This window comes from Canis lupus, chromosome 14, assembly GCF_048164855.1.
Source record: "Canis lupus baileyi chromosome 14, mCanLup2.hap1, whole genome shotgun sequence".
Classification (NCBI taxonomy): Eukaryota; Metazoa; Chordata; class Mammalia; order Carnivora; family Canidae; genus Canis; species Canis lupus.
Window position 1 is genome coordinate 36,674,311 of NC_132851.1, and position 20,691 is coordinate 36,695,001.

Here is a 20,691-nt window from a genome sequence, read left to right on the forward strand (position 1 = left end):
CTTGGCGCGGCCTGGCCCTGCAGACCAAGGCATCGGGGCTTCTGAGGGGATGGCTTCCGGCCTCCTGCTCTGGGTATGACCACCTGTCACACACCCAAAGGTGTGTCTCCTCTCTGCCTGTGTCATTTGGCATCACTGTCTTCACTGTGACAGCCGAGCCTGGCATTACAAACTCTATAGAAACACAATTCCTGATAGCTGCATAACAGTCAATTATATAAATGTAGTGTAATTTACTAATCATGCCCTATTGTCAAACATTTTGGTGACTGTAAGTAACAGAAAATCCTTGTGTTCAACACTTGGTCTATAGTTTTTTGCTTTTTTCACTAGGAGAGCTTGCCGGGGGGCGGGGATCACTCACTTGTTTGAAAGCTTTCAAGACTCTCTGTTACATATTATCAAATGGCTTTGTGGCAAGGCTGCAGCATGAAGATGTGTCTACTTCCATGAAAACCTGAATATTTCATGGCAGACCATCCAAACGGAAGGCAGTGGGACCCACAGCACCTGCAGTCCATTCCTCTGGAAGTACCTGTGCCCCAGAGGGAGCAGTGCCCACCTGGGAATGAGGGGGGGATGGGGGGAAAGGTGACCCTGGCCAACGCCCTCAAAGCCCATCTCACGAGGGCCTCCCCTCCAGCAGCACAACAACATCAGAAGCATTTACAGGGCCCAGATGTAAGAAGGCTCAGGCCTCAGAGCCACACAGATGGGGGTGTGAAACCCCGTTCCTGGACCTACCAGCTGATCCTTGAATAGCAACAGTCAGATGACGTCAGTGCTTCTGCTCAAAACCCTCCAGTGCCTTCCTGGCTCCAAGTAAACCCAGAACCTGCAAGGCTCTGTCCCGCTCTCCTGCCTCACCTCCTCACCGCCCCTGACCATCACTAAGCGCCCCACTGGAATGTAAGCCCCAGAAGAGCAGAGACCTCTCAAGTTCGCAGTTAAATCCATGGAACCGAATATGCAGGCACGTGGCAGGCCCACAGCAAATCCTAGTGCAGGAAGGAGTAAACTAATGAGCAGGTGAAAATGCCTGACATGCCCTCAGCTGCCACCTGTGAAAGCTAGACCAACATCTACCTTACTAGGAGGAACGGACACAGTATTTCCAGACACCCAGCGTGGCACTTGGCACTAAGCAGGCAATCGCACTGTGGGCCACCGCCTGGCACAGTGGTGTTCAAGGCAGGGCACGAGGTCCACTGAGGTGCAGGACAGACGGCAGAGCCATCATTAAGAGGTTAAAGAGGGAACCCACACATAGCAAGATTGGTTCTCCCCACACTTGCTGAGTGCTAGAAGTTATGTAATGTTTGATAGAGGCTAGATTTTTAATTTCCCTAAAGTAGTAAACATTTCTACCAAGGAACTATGACCTCGGTGCTACTAACATGTACACTGGAGACGATTATTTAGCGAGAGCAGCAGAGGGGAGCTGCCCACAGAACCAGCCAAACAGCAACTGCCTTCTCCCGTGGGACTGAGCACAGACACACCCTTCACCCTAAACTGACCCAGGGAAGGCGGGGCAGGCCCAGGGCCCTCTTTGCTGTCTGTCTGGAGCCCGCCCGGCTGGCCGCAACTGCTGGCTGGTCCACCTTCATGCCCTAGAGTGGGTGCTCCCTGGGGAGGCGCTGCCCACCCTCCCATCCACACCACCTGTAACTACGGTGCAAAGTTGGCTCCTATCAGACCTGGACACCTGGCGCACTGCCTCACACATCCAGGCACCTAGAAAGGACGGCTAACGGAGGAGTATTTAAACTATTCCTAAAACGTGCCCTCTGTGATGCTGGGCTCCTGGAGGTTTTCCCCTCATGACAACCCTCGAGAAATCATCTTTCCTCCAGGCTAAACATACAGGAGAGGCAGCAGCAGCTCCTCTGGGCCCCCGGCCCACTCAGAACAGACTGGGGTCTGCATCAGCCTACCGGGTGGGGGAGCACCAGGCTCGTGCGTGGAGCTGTGGGAGGTGAGGGGACAAGGCGGTCCCGAGGTCCTGTTTAAGCAGAAAACGATGCCCCCCCCCGTGAATTTTTAGTAGAAATACTTACCAAGAACAAAGGCTCCCAAAGCACAGAAGCTTCGCCTCTTGGCCCCTGGGAGCCCCCAGCCAGCACGGGCCAACTGAGATTTTCCTATCAAGGTGTCCATTAGCATTCATCAACCATAACCTCTGCTTCCTTGTTCTAGAAACATCCCCAAACACAAGGAGCAAACACAAATAATGCAATTACTTTTTAAAAATAGAGAAGAATCCCAGAGGGGAGAGAGGAAGCTCCATGTTAAGTAGGGAGTCTGCTGTGCGCTGAATGCAGAACAGCTTCACGAGGGATGATTAATGGGAGATAACAGAATTTCCTTTAACCTAATCACCAGTAAGCAGTGCCGAAAGAAGCAAGGCAGACGGGCATCTTGGAGGGCAGTGTGGGTCCAGCACAGCACCTTCCAGCACAGCGTCCTACGTTCTCACTGAGGCAGGGGAGGTCTTTCAACTCTCGGAAAGAAAAGACTCTCCCAGAGAGGATGGGCTTACGCAGTGGAAGAGGTGAGGGTGCAGGCCCCCCCGGCCCCCCTCCCCTGGGGGCCAGGGCAGCCACCCCGCCTCACCCGTTCCCAGGCCTGGTCACTGGATCACCAAGAGGCCAAGGAAGCATTCAAGCCAGGCACACGGCGCCGGGCACTCGCTTGGGTGTCCGTATCCCACAGTCCCTTTCTGGTCCCACTACAACAAAACCCAAGAGCGGAGAGCAGGTATGTTTCTCTAAGAGGCGGGGCAGCAGGAGTCTGAGGGGTGCTCAGCAAACCCCAGTGAACACAGCTCCCATCAAGTGCTCCTGCAACACGCCAGGCCAGAGGGGCGCTTCCGTGCGCCCTCCTCAGCACCACGGCACCAGGAATGCCCTCTGAATAAATGCTGGAAGGAGGGAAAGAATGCAGGACCACCTGTAACCAACACGTTCCCAGAGGACAAAGTGAGCAGCACCCTTCATGGAGGATGAGGATGAGAGCAGGAGGTGCCAGGCTGCAGGAAGTGTGACAAGGGCAGAGATCCCTGCAACGGCCACCCACTCGGTGTCCCTCCCTACAGGATTGTCCACCCCCACCTCCCGTTCTCGGCCTGCCTGTGACTTGCTGGACCAAGTGTGGAAATGACGGGGCGCCACGTGCAAGCAGCACGCTTCCCCAGGTGCCGTGTGGCCCGGCCCCCTCCCCTTTCCATCTACCACAAAACCAGCACATCGCAGAACGGGAGTCATGATTGACAGCAAAATGAGCAGAACGAGAGCCACCCTGTGATGCCCAGGAAACCTGAACGAGAAGCAACCCTCTCGCTGTGCTAAGTAACGAGGATTCTGGGTCTCCTGTTACTGCAGAGAACCTGAGCCTAAATCTCAGGATGCAGAAGGGGATTCGATTCTGTTCCCACCTGGCTGGGAGCCAACACTGAGAGATGATGAACATGTGAGCCCTGCCCAGGGTGGCTCCCAGGGTGGAGAGGGGTAGCAGGCACTGGACCTGGTGCTAGAGGATGAAGAGATGGTCAGGCACGCCGGGTGGCCCGGCTCCCAAGAAAGCCCCACTGGTGCCATCCTGGGCCTCATGCCCCAAAACACTATACGTGGTGCTTCTCTAACAGGACGGCTTTCGTTTTCGTTTCCTTCTGCTATGGAATGATAACTGGAAGCAGCAGGATGGAAAGGGCAAGAAAGCATACGTTGTTTTTGGCTTTTAAAAATGTGCAATGACTCGCCTAACACTAAACATACTCTGGCCATGTGATCCAGAAACCACACACCTTGGTATTTACATAAAGGAGCTAAAAAACGTCTGTCCACATAAACACCTGCACATGGATGTTTATAGCAGCTTTATTCATAACTGCCGAAATTTGGACACAACCAGCATGTCCTTCAGGAGGTGCGTGGATGCACCTTGGGCCATCCAGACCGTGGGGATCACTGCTCAGAGAAATGAGCTGTCGTGTCATGAAGGAACCTGAAACACAGATCGCTAACTCAAGGGAGCCAACTGGGAAGGCTACACTCTGTATGATTCCAACTACAGGACGTTCTGGAAAAGGGAAAAGTAAGGAGGCAGGGAAAGGATTGCAGTGGGGGTCAGGGCGGGGGGCTCAGATGAATGAACTGGGAGAGTGCAGGGGATGCAGGTCATGATAGGTTTGTCCAGGGAGAGTAGGGGGTAAAGAACTTTCCCTGATAAGAAGTTGGTCTCCTTGGGGGGTCAGGGATGTTCAGTGACATGAGCATGTGCTCCACTTTTTTATTTTTTTAAGATTTTATTTATTTATTCATGAGAGACACAGAGAGGCAGAGACACAAGCAGAGGGAGAAGCAGGCTCCATGCAGGGATCCCAACGCGGGACTCAATCCCGGGACTTCGGGATCACACCCTGAGCAAAAGGCAGACGCTCAGCCCCTGACCACCCAAGAGTCTCTGTGTTCTGCTTTTTATAAGAAACCCACAGCCTTTGCCCTCTCAACCCCACGACCTCTGCACCTCTTGGAGTCGGCTTATTACCTGTGTCCTCTGGTCCCCGGCAAGGCCCGGAAACAGGCTCCCCTCTCAGGAGCGGTCAGCGCCTTCCCAGCATGGGAAGCCCACAGGGGAAGCCCACAGGGATGTCTTGAGTCTCAGGAGCCTCCACGACGACCCCAAAGTCAGGTGGGAGCACATGCTGCAGGGCAGTAGGATGTGGGGGGCCTTTGGGCCTCTGGAATGCTGCTGTGCACACCGTCTGTTAAGCAGCTCACACTCTCAGGGAAGCGGGCGCAGTCTACTTCCCTGGAGCCCCGTCGTAAAGAGTTTTTGCCTCATTTCCTCTTCAGTACGACGCACTACCGATACAGGAGAGCACTAGAAGTTTCTCTAGGAAAACAGAAGTAGCCTCCCATTTACAGAGCGGTTACTCAATACTGGCCAGGCCCTATGCCAGGGACCCGAGAGCTCACACCCGCTTGCCAGGCAGGTGGCATCACCGCCTGCACTTTGTTGATGTCAGCGCCGATGCTGGGGTGCGCACGACACCCGACATTACACAATGAGCAGGAGTGATGCAGGACGACTCTGACCCAGGTCTCCGTGCCCCGGAGCTCCTGGCCATGCTACCATTTTAGGAGAGAATGTCAGCCCCGAGCCCACTTCAGACAAAGCCCATGAGCCGTGACGACATCTCACAGGTACTGCCGTAACGATCCTGGTTTCACGTGTGTGTGCAGGTGTGCATACACTCAGGCCTCTGAACACGTGTGCACAAAGAGCATACGCCATGCACGTATAACACATATGTGCCCTGGGCATCCCCGGACAGAGATTCGGGAAGGCAGCTGGCAAGGCGGCCCTGCATGGGCCAGGCCCGTTCCCACACTGTGAGGCTCAGCCCCCGTGCTCCAGGAATCACACGCAGCACGCCGTGCCCCCTGTGCTGACCTGTCCGCATCCTTCTCTCCCAGCATGCTGCGAGGACCTCGGGGCCGCTGGCCTTGGCTGAGTGTGTCTCCGGGCCTGGAGCATGCGCAGTTCCTGCTGGGAGCTCTTGAGTCGGTCAGAATGAGCAGGTGGGATGGAGCTGACTGAGGTGAGCATCTTACACCCCGGCTCAAAGCCTGGCTGGGACACCACAGTGTCCCCTGGGAGGAGTCACGTGACCTCACGGAGCCTCAGGGTCCTCAGTTGGCAGATGGGGGCCATCTGGCAAGAGGGCAAGAGGGGAGCCCCAAGAACTGGAATTTGTGCGCCAGCGGGCGGAGCTGTCACCCGTGAGCACACGAAGCACAGCGGGGGCAGCGTGGGGACAGCACGGAGCTTCGGATGCGCCTCCTCTGCCACAGCCGACGGCATCAAGGCCGGCGCTCGGGAAGCCAAGGGAAGCTCTGACAGAGCTGGATTTCTGTCTACCTTGGGCAGGCTCCAGGGCTAAGAGGTCTTCCAGTTAACGTAACTTCACAGAGACTTTCTGAACTGACACAAATTAAATGACTCTATTCACGTCCCCCCCCATCTCACTCGGGGTTCGCCGCTGTCGGTTCCGGTCGACAAGCCCTGGGCGCTACGACCCTGCCTTGTTACCCACATCCTGAGCCAGTTCTCCAGAAGCATCTCCTTCACGATGTGAAAAATACTATGTAAGCCACCGTCCCAGGAAAGCCACGAGTGATTTTTCTGGGCCGTCGCATGCCTCACATGAGAATCCTCCTCCAGAGAGGAAAGCCCCTGCACTGGCTTCAGGCCTCTCGATCCAGGGCCCACGCGAGGGGTCCTGGCTGCCAGGTTCAGCCCATCCCACGGAGCAGCCCCAACGAACCTCTCAAACCTCTTTCTACTTCTCCAGCCCAAAGTGGGATTTGCGCCGCATTCCTGGGCTGGAGAGCACTGTGTGTGGCTGAAGGGGAAGAGCCTCGGAGGGAACAGAGGGGCCAGCTGCACCCACACGGAAGGAGCAGATGCCCGGGGTCCTGTGGAGGGTCCACGTCCCTGCTCTGGGCACCTGAAGGCTCTGGGCTTTTGTGGTGAGCGGGAGGGCCAGGTCCCTCCACCTGAGGTCGCCCATGGGGCTCTAGACAGAGGCCTGATTGCACAAAATGTCCGTCCCAGCACATGGGGGAGAGCTGGGCCCCCCGGTCTCTCCCAAGAAGACCTGTTCGTTCCCCCTCACGCCCAGGAGACAAGAGAATAAAAACTGTCAAATCTTCCAAGGGCCGTGCAGGTCACACCACTAGCACCTCTATCTTCTCGTGGGACCTGGAGGAGGCCCCAGTTTGCTGGACTGGGGAATTCACAGAACCTAAGTGCTGACCCCAAGGTCCGAGAGCAAGGATACGGCAGAGATATAATCGGAGGCTGGACCTTCGACCCCTGGCCCAGGGCTCCTCGGCCAAGGCCGCAGTGCAGCATCTCTGGCTGGCAGGAAGCCGGGCCTGGGGCTGTGGCCTCTGCACACTGCAGATTTGCCCACTCCAGCCCCTGCGCTCCCCAGGGCAGTGAACGGCAACGCCACCCACCCAGTTGCCCAAGCTAGACACTTCCCTTTCTTCTCACAGCCCACGCCCCAAATCCTGCTGCTCTTCCTCCCTGCCGAGGGTCTCTGGGGTCCTCCTCTCAGCACCAAAGGCACTGCCAGTTGCCAGCACCGGGCTCTCACCAGCTATCACCCCTCTCCAGACATTCCCAGAGGCTAGTCTGACACTCTCCTACCTAAAATCTTCCCACGACCATCCCTTCCCCTCCGGAAAGAGACCCAGCTTTGGCTCACAGGCCCTGCCCCCTCCCTGCCCCTCGCACTCCTGTCCCGGGCCCCACACAAGGGGGGCAGGCTACCGCGAGCCTGGGCTCTATGTACAAAGCACCAGGTTTTGTTCTTGGCCCTTGGCCCTAGTTGACAACATCAACTAGTGAACAAATAGAAACACGAATGATGCCAAAGGTATCCATTAGATAGTAAACCCAAGGCATGAAAGGACGCACCCTGGTGCGTACAGATCCTACTGCCACCCATCCCCATGCCCACAGACCTCCACCAAGCACTTGGCAGAAACTCTAATGAAACACGTTATAGGGACGTTGTCTCTAACTACTTATAAAACACCCGTGGCACAGCTCCGATGTGGGTGTGAGCCCCAAACCCACAGAACCATCAAGGCGTCTGTAGGAAATAAAATGTCACGCTTTTCTCCTGAAGTTTCCCCCATAGGAGCAGAGCTACCAGATTAAGGTAATGAGAAGCACCAGACTTTAGGAGGACACACCCGGGGCTACGGGGAGCACAGGATGCCCTTCTGTACATTAGAAACACACGTCCCCCCCGACAGAACCCGCTCCCCCCTGGGTAGACCAGTTAGAAAAAGGCACACTTTCCTCTCGGCTCAGCCAGGCCCCGACATGGCTCCCGAGCAGAATGTGGGTAGAATAGCAGACACCCCAGGCTGGGAACAACGTACGCATGGGACCGCTGTGCCGTCCCACACTACGGCTCCTCAGGACTCAACTCAAAGCAACTGATGAAGGCATTCTGTACCCTGACCTCAGCATCCAAGGCTGCATCCTGGCACTGCACGATGAAAGCCTCAGACCCCCACGAGGAGAGCCACAAGGAAGGACACCGCAGCCTGCCTCCTGCAGACCTGCTCGCAACCTCACATCACCTGTGCAACTACCGTGTGCTGGACGCTGGAACAAGGAGGGGAGATATTCGAGAACAACCAAGATACAAACTACTCTCCAAAAATTCGCTGTCTGGCCCCGTGGTTCCTGCACTTGGCCGCATGTTAGTCACAAATCCTGGTGTCCGGGCGGCACCCAACCAATCAGACCAGGACATGGGCTTAGGTGGGGAGAGGGGGTTAGGTGGGGAGAGGCACTGCTCGTTTTCAAAGGTCCCTGTAATCACAATATGCAACACAGCTTGGGGCCCTCTAGTCTGGCAGGAGTGAGAGTGTGCAGTTGAAAATAAACACCCCCTGAGAACCCAGGGATGTGCAGAGGAACAAGACAATCACAGCTGGGAGACCAAAGAGCTTGCAGCAGAGCTGGCTGTAGGCAGGGCATGATGTGCGAGCCCTGCAGGTGTCACTCTGCAAGCCATGTCCCTGTTCTCCCAGCCTTGTGGGGGGTGCAAGGAGGGACGGGCTCCCTCTACAGCTTCCTGCCTGTTCCCAAGGGCTGCCCTTCCATCCCCTGTTCCGACAGGCACAGCCCAGCAACCTGGCATCTCCCCTGTGAGACCCCAGGCCTCCGGCGCCCCTTAGAGTGCTGCATGTCAGCTCCACGCCCACAGACCTCAGCTTCCAATAACCCCGACCCTGCCTGGGCCCCCAGCCCCAGGGACGGTGATGCTTCCCGCAGCTGCTACACCAGAGCCTCCCTGGTGCACTCCACACTCACAGTTACCTGGTTACCAGCCTCAGGCCTCAGTAACAATTCTTTATATTAAATCCTCTCTGTGGTTCTGGACTCCTGATAGATGAGGACTTTCTCTGCCTCTACTTCAGACACACTGAGAAGCCAGGAAACGAGGCTCCAAAGAACAACTACTTCCTTGAGCAAAACTCTAGCACCATCATCTTCCCCACGAGACCTCAAATGCATACCCCTCCCTGGGCTGAGGCGTGCTCCAGCCAAGGTGACTAGGCTGCTGGGAACCATCCCCGAGGTATGACAAAGAGAACTGGAGAGTGACGGCCTCCCACCTGTGCAGTGCCCACGGTGGGTTGCGGGTGGCACCACGCACTAGACATGGCTTGACGCCAGGATTTCTAACAACCTGTAAGAGGCATCATGCCCCCATTTTAAAGAAAAGCGTTTGGACCTAAAACGGTAAAAACTCTAGAGAACACAGGCAGCAACCTCTTCAACCTCGGCCATAGCAACTTCTTCTTAGATATGTTACTGAAGGCAAGGGACACAAAAGCAAAAATAAACTATTGGGACTTCATCAAAATAAAAAGCTCCTGCACAGTTATGGAAACAATCAACAAAAGTAAAAGGCAGCCCACAGGAGAAGATATTTGCAAATGGCGTATCTAATAAAGGGTTCGTATCCAAAACCTATATAGAACTTAATAAAACTCAACACCCAATAAATGAATAATCCAATTTAAAAATGGGCAGAGGCCACAAACAGACATTTCTCCAAAGAAGACATCCAGATTGTTAACAGACCCATGAAAATATGCTCAACATATAATATTGGCCTCAGGGAAATAGAAATCAAAACCACAATGAGATACCACCTCATACCAGTCAGAATGGCTAAAATCAACAACATAAGAAACAACAGGTGTTGGCAAGGGTGCAGAGAAAGGGGAACCCTCTTACACTGCTGGTGGGAATGCAAGCTGGTGGAGCCACTCTGGAGAACAGTGTGGAGGTTCTTCAAAAAGGTAAAAGTAGAGCAACCCTATGACCCAGCAATTGCACTAGTAGATATTTACCTAAAGAATACAAAAACACTAATTCAAAGGGGCACCTGCACCCCTGATATTTATAGCAGCATTATCTACAAGAGGCAAATCAGAGGAAGCAGCCCAAGTGACCACTGATTGATGAATGGATAAAGAAGATGTGGTCCAGATAGACTATATATGGTGTGTGTATATAATGGAACAGTATTCAGCTATAAAAAAGAATGAAATCCTTCCATTTGCAAAGACATGGATGGAGCTAGTGAGTATTACACTAAGTGAAATCAGAGAAAGGCAAACACCATATGATTTCAGTCATATGTGGCTTTAAGAAAAAAGAAAACAAATGAGCGAAGGGGAAAAAGAGAGAGAGAGAAAGAAATCAGGAAACAGACTCTTCTAGAGAACAAACCGATGATTACCAGAAGGGACGTGGGTGGGGGATGGCAGAAGCAGGTGATGGGGACTAAGGCGGGGGGGGGGGGGACACTTTTTTTTTAATGATTTTATTTATTCATGAAAGAAACAGAGAGGCAGAGACACAGGCAGAGGGAGAAGCAGGCTCCCTGTGGGGAGCCCGATGTGGGACTCGATCCCAGGACCCTGGGATCACGCCCTGAGCCAAAGGGAGACACTCAACTGCTGAGCCACCCAGGTGCCCCAAGGGGGGCACCTGTCTTGATGAGCACCAGGGTGATATATGGAAATACTGAAACTAACATTACACTGTATGTTAACTATGTTGGAATTTAAATAAAAGTGAAGAAAAATAAAATAAAGAAAAGCACTTGGAAGTTCACCAAGGCCCAGCCACTTGCCCAGGACAGCTGAGCCAGGCAGTGGCTGGGCCTGGACACAGGTGGGTACAGACCCAGGTCAGAGGGACAGAGCAGCTCCAGGTGGCCTGCAGCCAGGGGCGGGGGCACCTGTGAGGACAGGCCACCTCCTGGATGAGAGGGAAGACTCCGGTCAGGCACGCAGAACAGAAGTGCCCAAGACACCTCTAAGGTTTCTGAGGACGAGAAAGCCGCATGAGGTATGGATCCAATCCAGTCTTTTCCTTTCCTCACAGAAGGAATTTCTTCTCCATCCGAGTCAGCAAACGGCTGCATGTCCCAAGGTGCTGACTCTGGGACCCAACTGCTCCTCCAGGCTGGACTCCAGCATTTCTCCTTGCTGCCCACCAATCCTCAGGGCTCCCATCGATTCAAGAGCCGTCTGCAAACTTGCCAACTGTTCCTTATGAGGGAGGTGGAGGCCGCTCTGGACAGGGGATGGAACACCCAGTTCCACTATCACCCTGCCCAGCACCTGCTAAATGGACCTGAGCTTTAGTCTCCCCATCGGTCAGCTGAAAGGACGAGAACACATCAAGATTCTTTCTCCTTGCTTCTGGAAGCTGCTCCTGAAAGACTCTCCCATATTCTTTCTAGTTTGAAAAAGAAAATCCCCAAAGCCTTCCAACGGAGCACGATGGCAGGGGGTCCACCCGGGTCAAAGACACAGGCTCATCAAGAGCAAGGGGCAGAGTGCACCCTCCTGGATGGAGGATGGACAGCAACTGTAACAGCCAGCAGGGGCACAGGGCCACCAACCATGAGGTGCTTCCGAGGTGCCTCACGTGGTTCTCCAGGACGTTCCAAGAAGCTGAACCATGTTACAGGCAGTGGAGGGGGAACAGGGGTTTGAGTTTGGGCTGTTCTAGGCGTGGATACCCAGGAACCTGCAACGTGGCGGCGGGGAAGGCTGCACCGGGATCACCATCACCTGTGGGCACCCACACAGGCCTCGCTGTGCCATCACCGTCCCTGCCTCCACGCGCCTGTGAAGCCTTGTGTGAGATCACAGCCCAAAGCACTGGAGGAGGAGGGGACCCTAGTGGCTCCTCGCAGGCCACTTGAGGGGTGATGACAGCGGTCAGGACAGCAACGCGAGAAGACACCGCCGAAGGCAAGAAGCAGCGCAACGGATGCAGGCATTGGACCAGCAGCGCCTCTGGTGTCATCCCTCTGCTCACTCATTGGTTCCTGCGGCAAACATTTTCCGGCCTCTCCTGTGACCAGGGAAGAAATCAAAACCTAGAGGAGCTAAAAGGCTAAAAATCTAAGAGCACCAGAGAGGCAGGAGAAGGAGGGCTGAACCAGAGATGATCGGTAGGCCCAGCCACAGCCGAGCGCGAGATGGGAGACTCTGCAGGGGCCCCCGCCCGGCCCCTCGGCCACCGGGACAGTGTCAAGGTGAAGGTCCACAGCTGCGGAGGTGCAGCGTGCTTGGGGAGCCCGTCACTGCCCTCCAGGGGCGTGATGGCCATGGTAGGGTGCGTGTGACCTGGTGGCGCTGCTCACGGCCAGCCAGCAACCTCCCCGGGGAGGTGGCACCCAGACATGTCACTGCGGGGCCCACTGCACAGGCGGTGCTGCTTCCGTGTGATGGGGATACAATACGGGGTGGCTTGAAGCATGCAATAGCAGCTATTACCAGAGATTAAAAAGAGGCAAACATAAACGAGGGTGCTCATGTTATTTAATACTAATGGTCTGACAAATGAGCAAAAAAAAAACAAACAAAAAAACCCACAATAATTATCATCTGCTTACCAGTAAATCTGCTGCTGGCAAGAGTGTCTTTTCTTACGAAAGTTTATGCTATTTCATTCAGAAAAGCTTTCTATGGTTTCTGGTCATCTTCTGAAACTAGACTCTGGGGCATGCAGCCTCGAGAGCTGCAGACAGCCCCTGCGGAAAGGCCCGGTGGGCAATGGGCTGCCCTGGGTTCCAGTGGCGACCAACTGCAGGACCCTTGGCAAGTTTTGACCTCTCTTTCCTAGAAGCAAAAAGGGGCACAACGCTCATGCTTGAACCACTGTGAGGCATAGAGACACTGCTGCCTGTGAAAGTGGTGTGTGCGGCACACCGCCCATCAGAGGAAAATGATGCTGCTGGGGGCACCCAGCTGCCAGGCTAGCAGGCAACGTCTCCAATTGGTGACAGATGGAGGCCCAGGAAACGTCATCACTACAGACCGAGCGTTCCAATCATGTTGGCAAAAGTGAACTTAACTCACGGTCCCTCATTACAGAATGGAAGCACCAACCATGCTCCAAGACCTTCTAAAGAGGAAATCGGGAAGGTGAGACAGTACTTTCTACACCCATTTGCTGAAATGTCCAATTTTAATTTGTAAGATTAGAAAGAGATCTTGAGGAAACACGGTAACACGAGTGGTGTTTCCAACCTAAGAATGAGAGTGTTCAACCAAGAGCCCTTTCACACCACTCCTGAGAGCACGCTATCCCACACCTGGGCTACCGTCCCCTTGCACTCCAGCCCCAGCTCACTCCTACCCAGCCATCCTGCTCCACATCAGCAGCTCTTCCTCCAGGAAGCCTTCCCAGCCGCCCCTCACCCCATGTGGGCCAGGTTTCTTCCTGCGTGTTCAGTTCCCCACACTGTGCAGGCCAACTGCCTGTCTGTGCACCTTTATTCCACACCGACACAGAAGGGCCATGAGGACACAGCAATGCCATCTTCGCTCACTGTCTCACCTCCTGGCAGGGCCTGGCATCAGCTAGACACTCTGGGAATATTTGTGGAATGAGTTCATGAACACTTTGGAAGCCAAGAACCCAGTGTGCTTCTCCATCTATCCTTCTGCCAGCCTCTGCACTCGATGGTGGACTTCACACTGCTGCTCACAACTCACCAGAGCGCCAGAGAACAGAGGAACGGAGCTGGTTCGTAACCTCCAGGCACCATTCCAAGCACAGCTGTGGAGTCAGACAGATGTGGGGCCCCCCGAGTGACTGCCATCACAGTACTCAGCGTGCTTATCTATAAAATACAGACAAAACTTTCCACGGAACCAACATGAGGACTCAAAGCCCTAACTCCAAACACGGGCTCAGTAGCTGCCTTCCACTGTCTCTTCCACTGGGAGGCACGCTGTTCCTTCACGCTTCTGAGGACACGTGCTCCGTCCTGGGTAAAATGAGGTCACCCCTTTCTACCAGGAGGGGAGGAGCAGCACACGCTCCCTAACAAGCATAGTAGACTAGAGTTGGTCCCTCTCCTAGAGGGCAGGCCACCCTTAAGAGGAAGTTCAATGCCTCTTGGCCCAGGGATGGCTGGGTCTGGGGAAGAACAGCAACAGCCACATTAAGGACCATGGCCTTTCATCACAGACCAGGCTGTGCCACCTCCAGCAGGAAGCTCCATCCACCCGCCCACTTCCCAGGCAGCAGTGGGATCATCGCCTGCAGGTGGAGGGATTAAACTGGAGTCACCAGTGAGTGACTTCTTCAGCAGGAGGCACAGCCTGAGGTGTGCCGGGGACGGCTCCCCATGGGGGAAAGAAAGAGGCAGAAGATTGGTTGAGCTCAGCACTCCAGGAAGGAACAGGGTACTGAGGGGCCGGCCTGGATATATGGGGACGGCATCCAGGGCCATGGTCTGCAAGGCGCTCTCGGGGCTGCCAGGTCAGGCTCCACTACCTCTGCTTCCTCCAGCAGAACCGATCTGTGAGACCTGAAGAACTGGGGTGCCCTCCCCAGACTGTCTGATCTGATCCAGGCAAGGCCGGTGACATTTGGAAAGGGGAAGGGAAATGCCTCCCTGCGTCCTCCCTCCAACACACACAAATGGGGCTCCTCGGCACTCAACACGGGTTAGGGGGGACAGCGGGACCAGAGGCAGAGATGACTTCCAACCTCTGGTTTACCAGGCCCACCGCAGGCCAGCAAGACACCGTGTCAGGCAGGCGCCTGGCTGCAGGAGACACTCGTCACCCTCGTCACACCTAGCTCCCGGGCTGGGTGGGTGGGGTCCCTGTTCACCCCGGCACTCCCAGAGCCTGGTGCAGGCACTGCAGAGCAAGATCTCCAAGTATCAATATTTGTTGGGTGAATATTTTATGAATGAATAAAGAATGTGTGAGCTAGGAGCATTGAGAAATGAGAATTTAAGGAAAAAAAGGTCAATAATGAGGAAGCCTGAAGCACAAGACTAATTTGTGATTATCTGCGAGTGGGACTGCCAGCATCAGTCAGCCTTCCACCGACGCGAACAAGTCGGCTGAGAACAAGTTTAACAATTTATAATTTATAATAACCGGTCTCATGTCAGTGTCATACGACGAGCAGATTTATGTCCTCTGGGATCTCAGACCACATCAAAACATCCAGACAAAGAGAGGCAGAGAGCAGAGACAGCTTCCTGCATGATTTGGAGAACAGCGCTGGGCCCAGAGCGCTGCGGGTGGTGGAGACCCCGGGGCTGCACAGACACCCTACAAAGGGGCCAGCCCTGCCCCCGATGCCAGACACACGAGCAGGAGCCCCCCACATAGCCAGTCTCTGCAGGGGCCTGGACAGCGACACCTCCAGGGACAACGTCTACTGGCTCCTCTCCAAGGAGGCCATGAATGTCCCCCCCGCCCCCCGCCAAGTCATCAGGCCTCAAGCTTCCAACTATCAGCCCCCAGCGGTCCTCCCAGGGGCCACAGGGCCTGACACTGCATCCATAGGCATCATTAACAATAATCGCATTAAATGGCAACACTGAAGCAACCTGGGAGTGGATTAGCACAGAAACGGATAAAGTGGCGTATTCATGCAACAATATATAAATAGCAGTCAAAAGGAGAGAACCGGATTTATATTTATCTCCAAAGCATAATGCTGATTTAAAGTTATAAAAAGACGTATTTTTAAAAAGACATATGTGATATAGAACTGCTTGTCATAAAAAAAAACTCTGAAAATAATGTTTGGTTGTAGATATAAATATAATAAAAGTAGCAAAACATGGTATGAATGATTCCATCGCCTCTGAGACTGCAAACCCCCCAAGGAGGAAGATGGGGGGACGGTGAGGACTGAGCTATTCTTCCATTTATTCTTTCAGACATCTCGCCCCTCCCAACATTTTCTTACAAAGAATGCCAAAGACAACGTTGAAAGAATTCCTATATGAGAACACCCTATATGCCCCTCGGAAAAGTCTGCTCCATTAACATTTTACTCGATGTGCCTTATCACCCAGTCTCTCCACGTTCCACCTCTTTACCATCATTAATCTTATTTTTCAGGCATTCCCAAAGACCACTGCTGATACCGTGCAATCCTCCAAAGCCTCCAGTGGCATATTTGCACTTAGACCTCAACATTTGTGTACAGTTTTTCTTTTGATATAAAATTGACTTATGATGAAATGCATAAATCAAGTGCACACTTACTGAATTTTTAACAAATGTTCGATCCCTGGGTGTCTCAGTGGTTTAGCACCTGCCTTTGGCCCAAGTCATGATGCTAGAGTCCCGGGATCGAGTCCTGCATCGGGCTCCCTGCAGGGAGCCTGCTTCTCCCTCTGCCTGTGTCTCTGCCCCTCCCTCCCTCCCTTTCTCTGTCTCTCATGAAAAAATAAATCTTTAAAAAACAAAAACAAAAAAAAAAAAATGCAAACACACGTGTAGCGCACACCGAACTACCAGGTTGTACCACAGATCTCATATGGAAAATCACACCCCCCCCTTCCTGTTCAAACCCACCCCCCGAGCTCCCCGGAGGCAGACAGTGATCTGCTTTTTCCACAGGAGACAGTTTGCTCATTTGGGGACTTGAGGTGAATGGAATCCCACGGTACCTGCTTTTCTCGTGGAGGCTTCCTTCATTCCATGTTACATTCCTGGGTTCACCCTACTGATGATTAGGAATGTGCTAGGTTTATTCCATGTGCAGGAAAAATGCCACCCTTTGCTTCTCCACTCTCCCGTTATGGACATCTGGGCTCTATTTTTTGGCTATGAGCATTCTTGTGTAGGTCTTTTTGTGAACAAACATTTAAATTTTTCCTGAATAAATTACTGGAGTTGGATCTGCTGGCACAGAGTAGGTGTATGTTTAGTTTTATAAGAAACTGCAGACCCTCTTCAAAGCGGCCACACTCATTCACATTCCTGACAAAGCCTGAGAGTTCCGGCGGCTTCGCATCCGCACCAACATTCAGCCCTGTAGGATCTCTTACTTCTACTGCTCTGATGAGTATGGAGTGGAGTCTCACTGTGGCTTGAATTTACATTTCCCCACTGACTGTGTTAATGTTAGCTGGTTTTTATCATTTTATTTCCTTAAAATAAGAGAAAGACACAGACAAGAGAAAGGAATGAGGGGAGAAAGACAGAAAGAGACAGAGATCTGGGGCAAATATAACCTCAGGAACAAAGAGCTTACATCTGGGACATGTGTACACTGGTTTGTAAATCATTTTCTCCATGCAGAAAGTATTTTGTAATTAAAAATAAAAATTGTAGGGATGCCTGGGTGTCTCAGCAGTTAAGTGTCTGCCTTGGGCCCAGAGCATGATCCTGGAGTCCTGGGATCAAGTCCACATCAGGCTCCCTGCCTGTGTCTCTGCCTCTCTCTGTGTGTCTCTCATGAATAAATAAAATCTTTAAAAATAAATAAATAAATAAAAATTGTATTCCACCTACATCTTATCCCAACTATAATTCCGTCTATGCAGATATGGCCCTAATATCCATCTTGGGCTGGGAGACACAGTGGGTGATCTGGGGAGACGCCTGGGGTGACAGTGGGCAGGCCTGGGGATGGAGCCCCAGAGCAAAGGAACTTCTTCCCAAAGTCAGGGAACTATACCCACCTCGGGACATGCCCTCCTGGCCTGGCCTCACTCTTAGCTCTCACTTCCAACTCAGCTCCTGCTACAGGGTCCCACGGTTGACTCTGGGCCAGGGCTCGGTGGAGCCACCTCTTTGCCCTTGGGGACTGGGCTTGGAGGGGCGATTCACCTCTCCCAGACGTCTGAGCCTTGCTTGTCTTTTTGTGGAATCCTCCAAGGGACTTCCTGCAGGTATGGATGCAGGTCCCACAATCGTTGCCAACTCTTCCCAGATATAGCTCTAAGAATTTAAAAGTGAAGTCTTGCCCAGGTGCTTCAGTGTCCTGAGAGGTAGTGCCTGAAAGCATGCGCTACTGCTTCCTTAGAGGGACACTACTCAGCTTCACTCTGACTTCACACTTGTCTCCAATCTGGAGCCACTTGTGATTCTTTCACCCACCCTGAATCATGACCACAATTCCCCTAAGAGGGAAATAAGACTGCCTTTCCTCTGGTATCTCAGAGGGAGGGTTATCTTGGAGCCTCCCAACAGGGTGACAGACGCAGGGAGAGGTGGCATGTGGGAAGGTGGAGACACTCACCGCTGGCACTCGCCCGCATGCAGGATGAGCTCTTCATTGCCCCGGGCACTGACGGTCAGCTCATGCTCCGTGGAGTTGAAGACATCCAGGAGCAGATGGCACTGTCGGGTACTGCAAAGAAGACAAAAGAAAGTTGAGGATCTTCTGGAAGCCAAAGATGAGAGCAACTTAGGCTTTTTCTCCTTTCAAAAGGCCTCCCACTGCTTGAGGATGTCAGAGGTGCAGTGTATCAAAATGTCACATGCCCTGGACATAAAGGATTATAGAGGCTCACTCTGAGCTAACTGCGAACTCTGCAAAATCGGTTTGGGCATCAGATCCTGCTTGGTCCCAGGGACACACCCTTACAATCCAGGGTGCCCTTTACACACCAAGTGGCCCTGGGAAGGTAACCCAAGATCCCCAACCCCCGTGTATGTGAGGACCAGGACACCTGACCCGGAAGTAAGACAACCAGGGGACAGCATGTGCCATACAGGTGATAACTGGTCAATAACCACTGTGTTGAAGTCAGATGTCTGCGGACTTCCGCAGGTTCGGAAGCAAGGTGCTGGGCAGCTGTACGTGGAGAACGGTATCCCAGATATCTGTGTATGCACCTGCTGGAGCCTTACAGACTACACCCTCCTCCTCTTCAGAGCCATGAAGATACTGCAGGTTTACTCACTTCCACCCTCCTGAAAGCTCCACTGCTTTGATTTCTCTGGTCCACGAGGTAAGCACTAACACACCCAAGCTCCCAGTGCCCTCTGCCACAGGAGGGGTCCATGAAAGAAAGCTCTAGCCAATAAGGAGGATTTCTCTCCCAAGTAAGAAGACCTGTCCCCGAGAGAAGGTGTTCACCCTTCAGCCTCCTCATTCCCTCCTCCTGTCCACCCTGCCCTGAGATGAAGAGGAGGAGTCTGGGAGCCATGATATCGTCAGTAGCTGAAGTGGCCTCCAGACTCATCAGCAAAAACCAACCCCACATGCGTCATCTGTGTTAGCCCCCATTTGTTAGATGCCCGCTACAGTTAAAGCTTGCCTGAAGTTCACCCAGTATCTTAAATACCATGTACCACAGCAGGCACAGGGCAAGGAATCAGTAAGTGTGCGCTGATCTGAACAGGACCGGTGTGCCCACGACTGAGCAGATGTAGAAACCATCCCAGAACTCGGTACGTACTTTTTCATATGGAAAAAAAGAAAGACTCGGAGAAGGATCTCTGCTCTGGGTCTTCTTCAGCTTACTGTGTCTTTAGAACATGACCCTCCAAAGGGCATCTCAATTCTCAAATTTATGTCTCCAGGCTTTGCTGCTAGCAAAGGAAGGGCAGAGGGCAAACTTCCATGTGTGCCAGAGCTGCCTGTACTTCATTTCATCTTGACACCCTGGGAGCCTGTCCTCCCCAGACCCATTTACAGGTAAGGATAGTGAAGGGCACGGCCACACCAGCAAGGTGACCGACACTGCAGACTCAGACCTCAAAATCCTGTGCTTTTCACGTAGATGGAAATAAATATTCCAAACCTTGTTGTCTGTTCCTTCCAGAGAAGGTAACTGAGATGGAGAAGCGTGCAGTGCCCTGACTGGGGGCGTGTGCACATGCACACACATGTGCATACACACACGTACACCACCACCATCAGAAGGCCACAAGGCATCTGTGAAACACCAATTGTTCAAGCTGTGTACATGTAACCCACGCTCAGGGGAGGAAGGTAAAGCAGCAGCTTTCTCGTTTCTGCTGTGTATTGCTGTGAGGTGTTGTACCACACATCTTCGGAAAAGCAGGTTCACACTGGTTGATTCTAGGTTCTTTGGGTGGGAGTGTTTCCCCTAGAGGTTCAGCACTTGGAAAATATTCATTAGCTCTGACAGCTGCGTACAAGAGGCCTCTTCACTCCGCTCACAGAAAAATGAGCTTTCAAGAATGAAGATCTATTCTGCCTTTGTCATAACTTCATGAAATCTTTAATCACAGCAAAATCTTTCATCAGGAATGGGAATTCGTAAAACATTTATCAGAGGAGGAAAATTGAAGTGATTTTTAAAAGCAGGGAAGAAAAGACTCCAATATATGTTTCTGCTCACAGAATGCAGTAGCTAGGAAGCGGCATAGGAATGAACAGTACACCCATTTCTGTGTCCTCTATTTCTTCTGACTCACTGAATGTGGGGACCTCCTGATCCACTGTTTCTGTTCCTCCTAATTGTTGGCATCACAATGTCCTGGCAGATCTCTGCTTTCTATCTATCGCTCATAAATTAATTCGCTTTTCCTAAACTCCTAAAGGAGCATTTTGTACCCACCAAAATGTCCTTTACTCTGTGTATCTTTCTGTAACACTCTGGATGATTTTCTTCAGTTTTATGCTCCATTTGAGAACACAGTTACTTTTAATTCTAGCTTGCTTTGTTTTATTTTTTTTTCTGGTTCAATCCTTCTAAAGTATAGGGAAACCCAGGAAAGCTTTGAAGAACTAGACTGGAGTGAGTCTTAGAAGGACAGGTGCATCTGCCTGGGGAGGGGATGATGCTGTCAGGAGGACAGGAGACACACATTCCAG

The 20,691-nt window shown here is 52.7% G+C and overlaps 1 protein-coding gene across 1 annotated transcript in view; it reads right to left on the reverse strand.

The window, feature by feature from the left end:
- TRAPPC9 (trafficking protein particle complex subunit 9) overlaps window positions 1-20,691 on the reverse strand; it is a 544,505-nt gene that overhangs the window by 160,685 nt on the left and 363,129 nt on the right. The window contains exon 19 of the mRNA XM_072774632.1: window positions 18,142-18,252. Within this exon, the coding sequence (XP_072630733.1) occupies window positions 18,142-18,252 (111 nt within the window). The remainder of the gene's footprint in view (window positions 1-18,141; window positions 18,253-20,691) is intronic.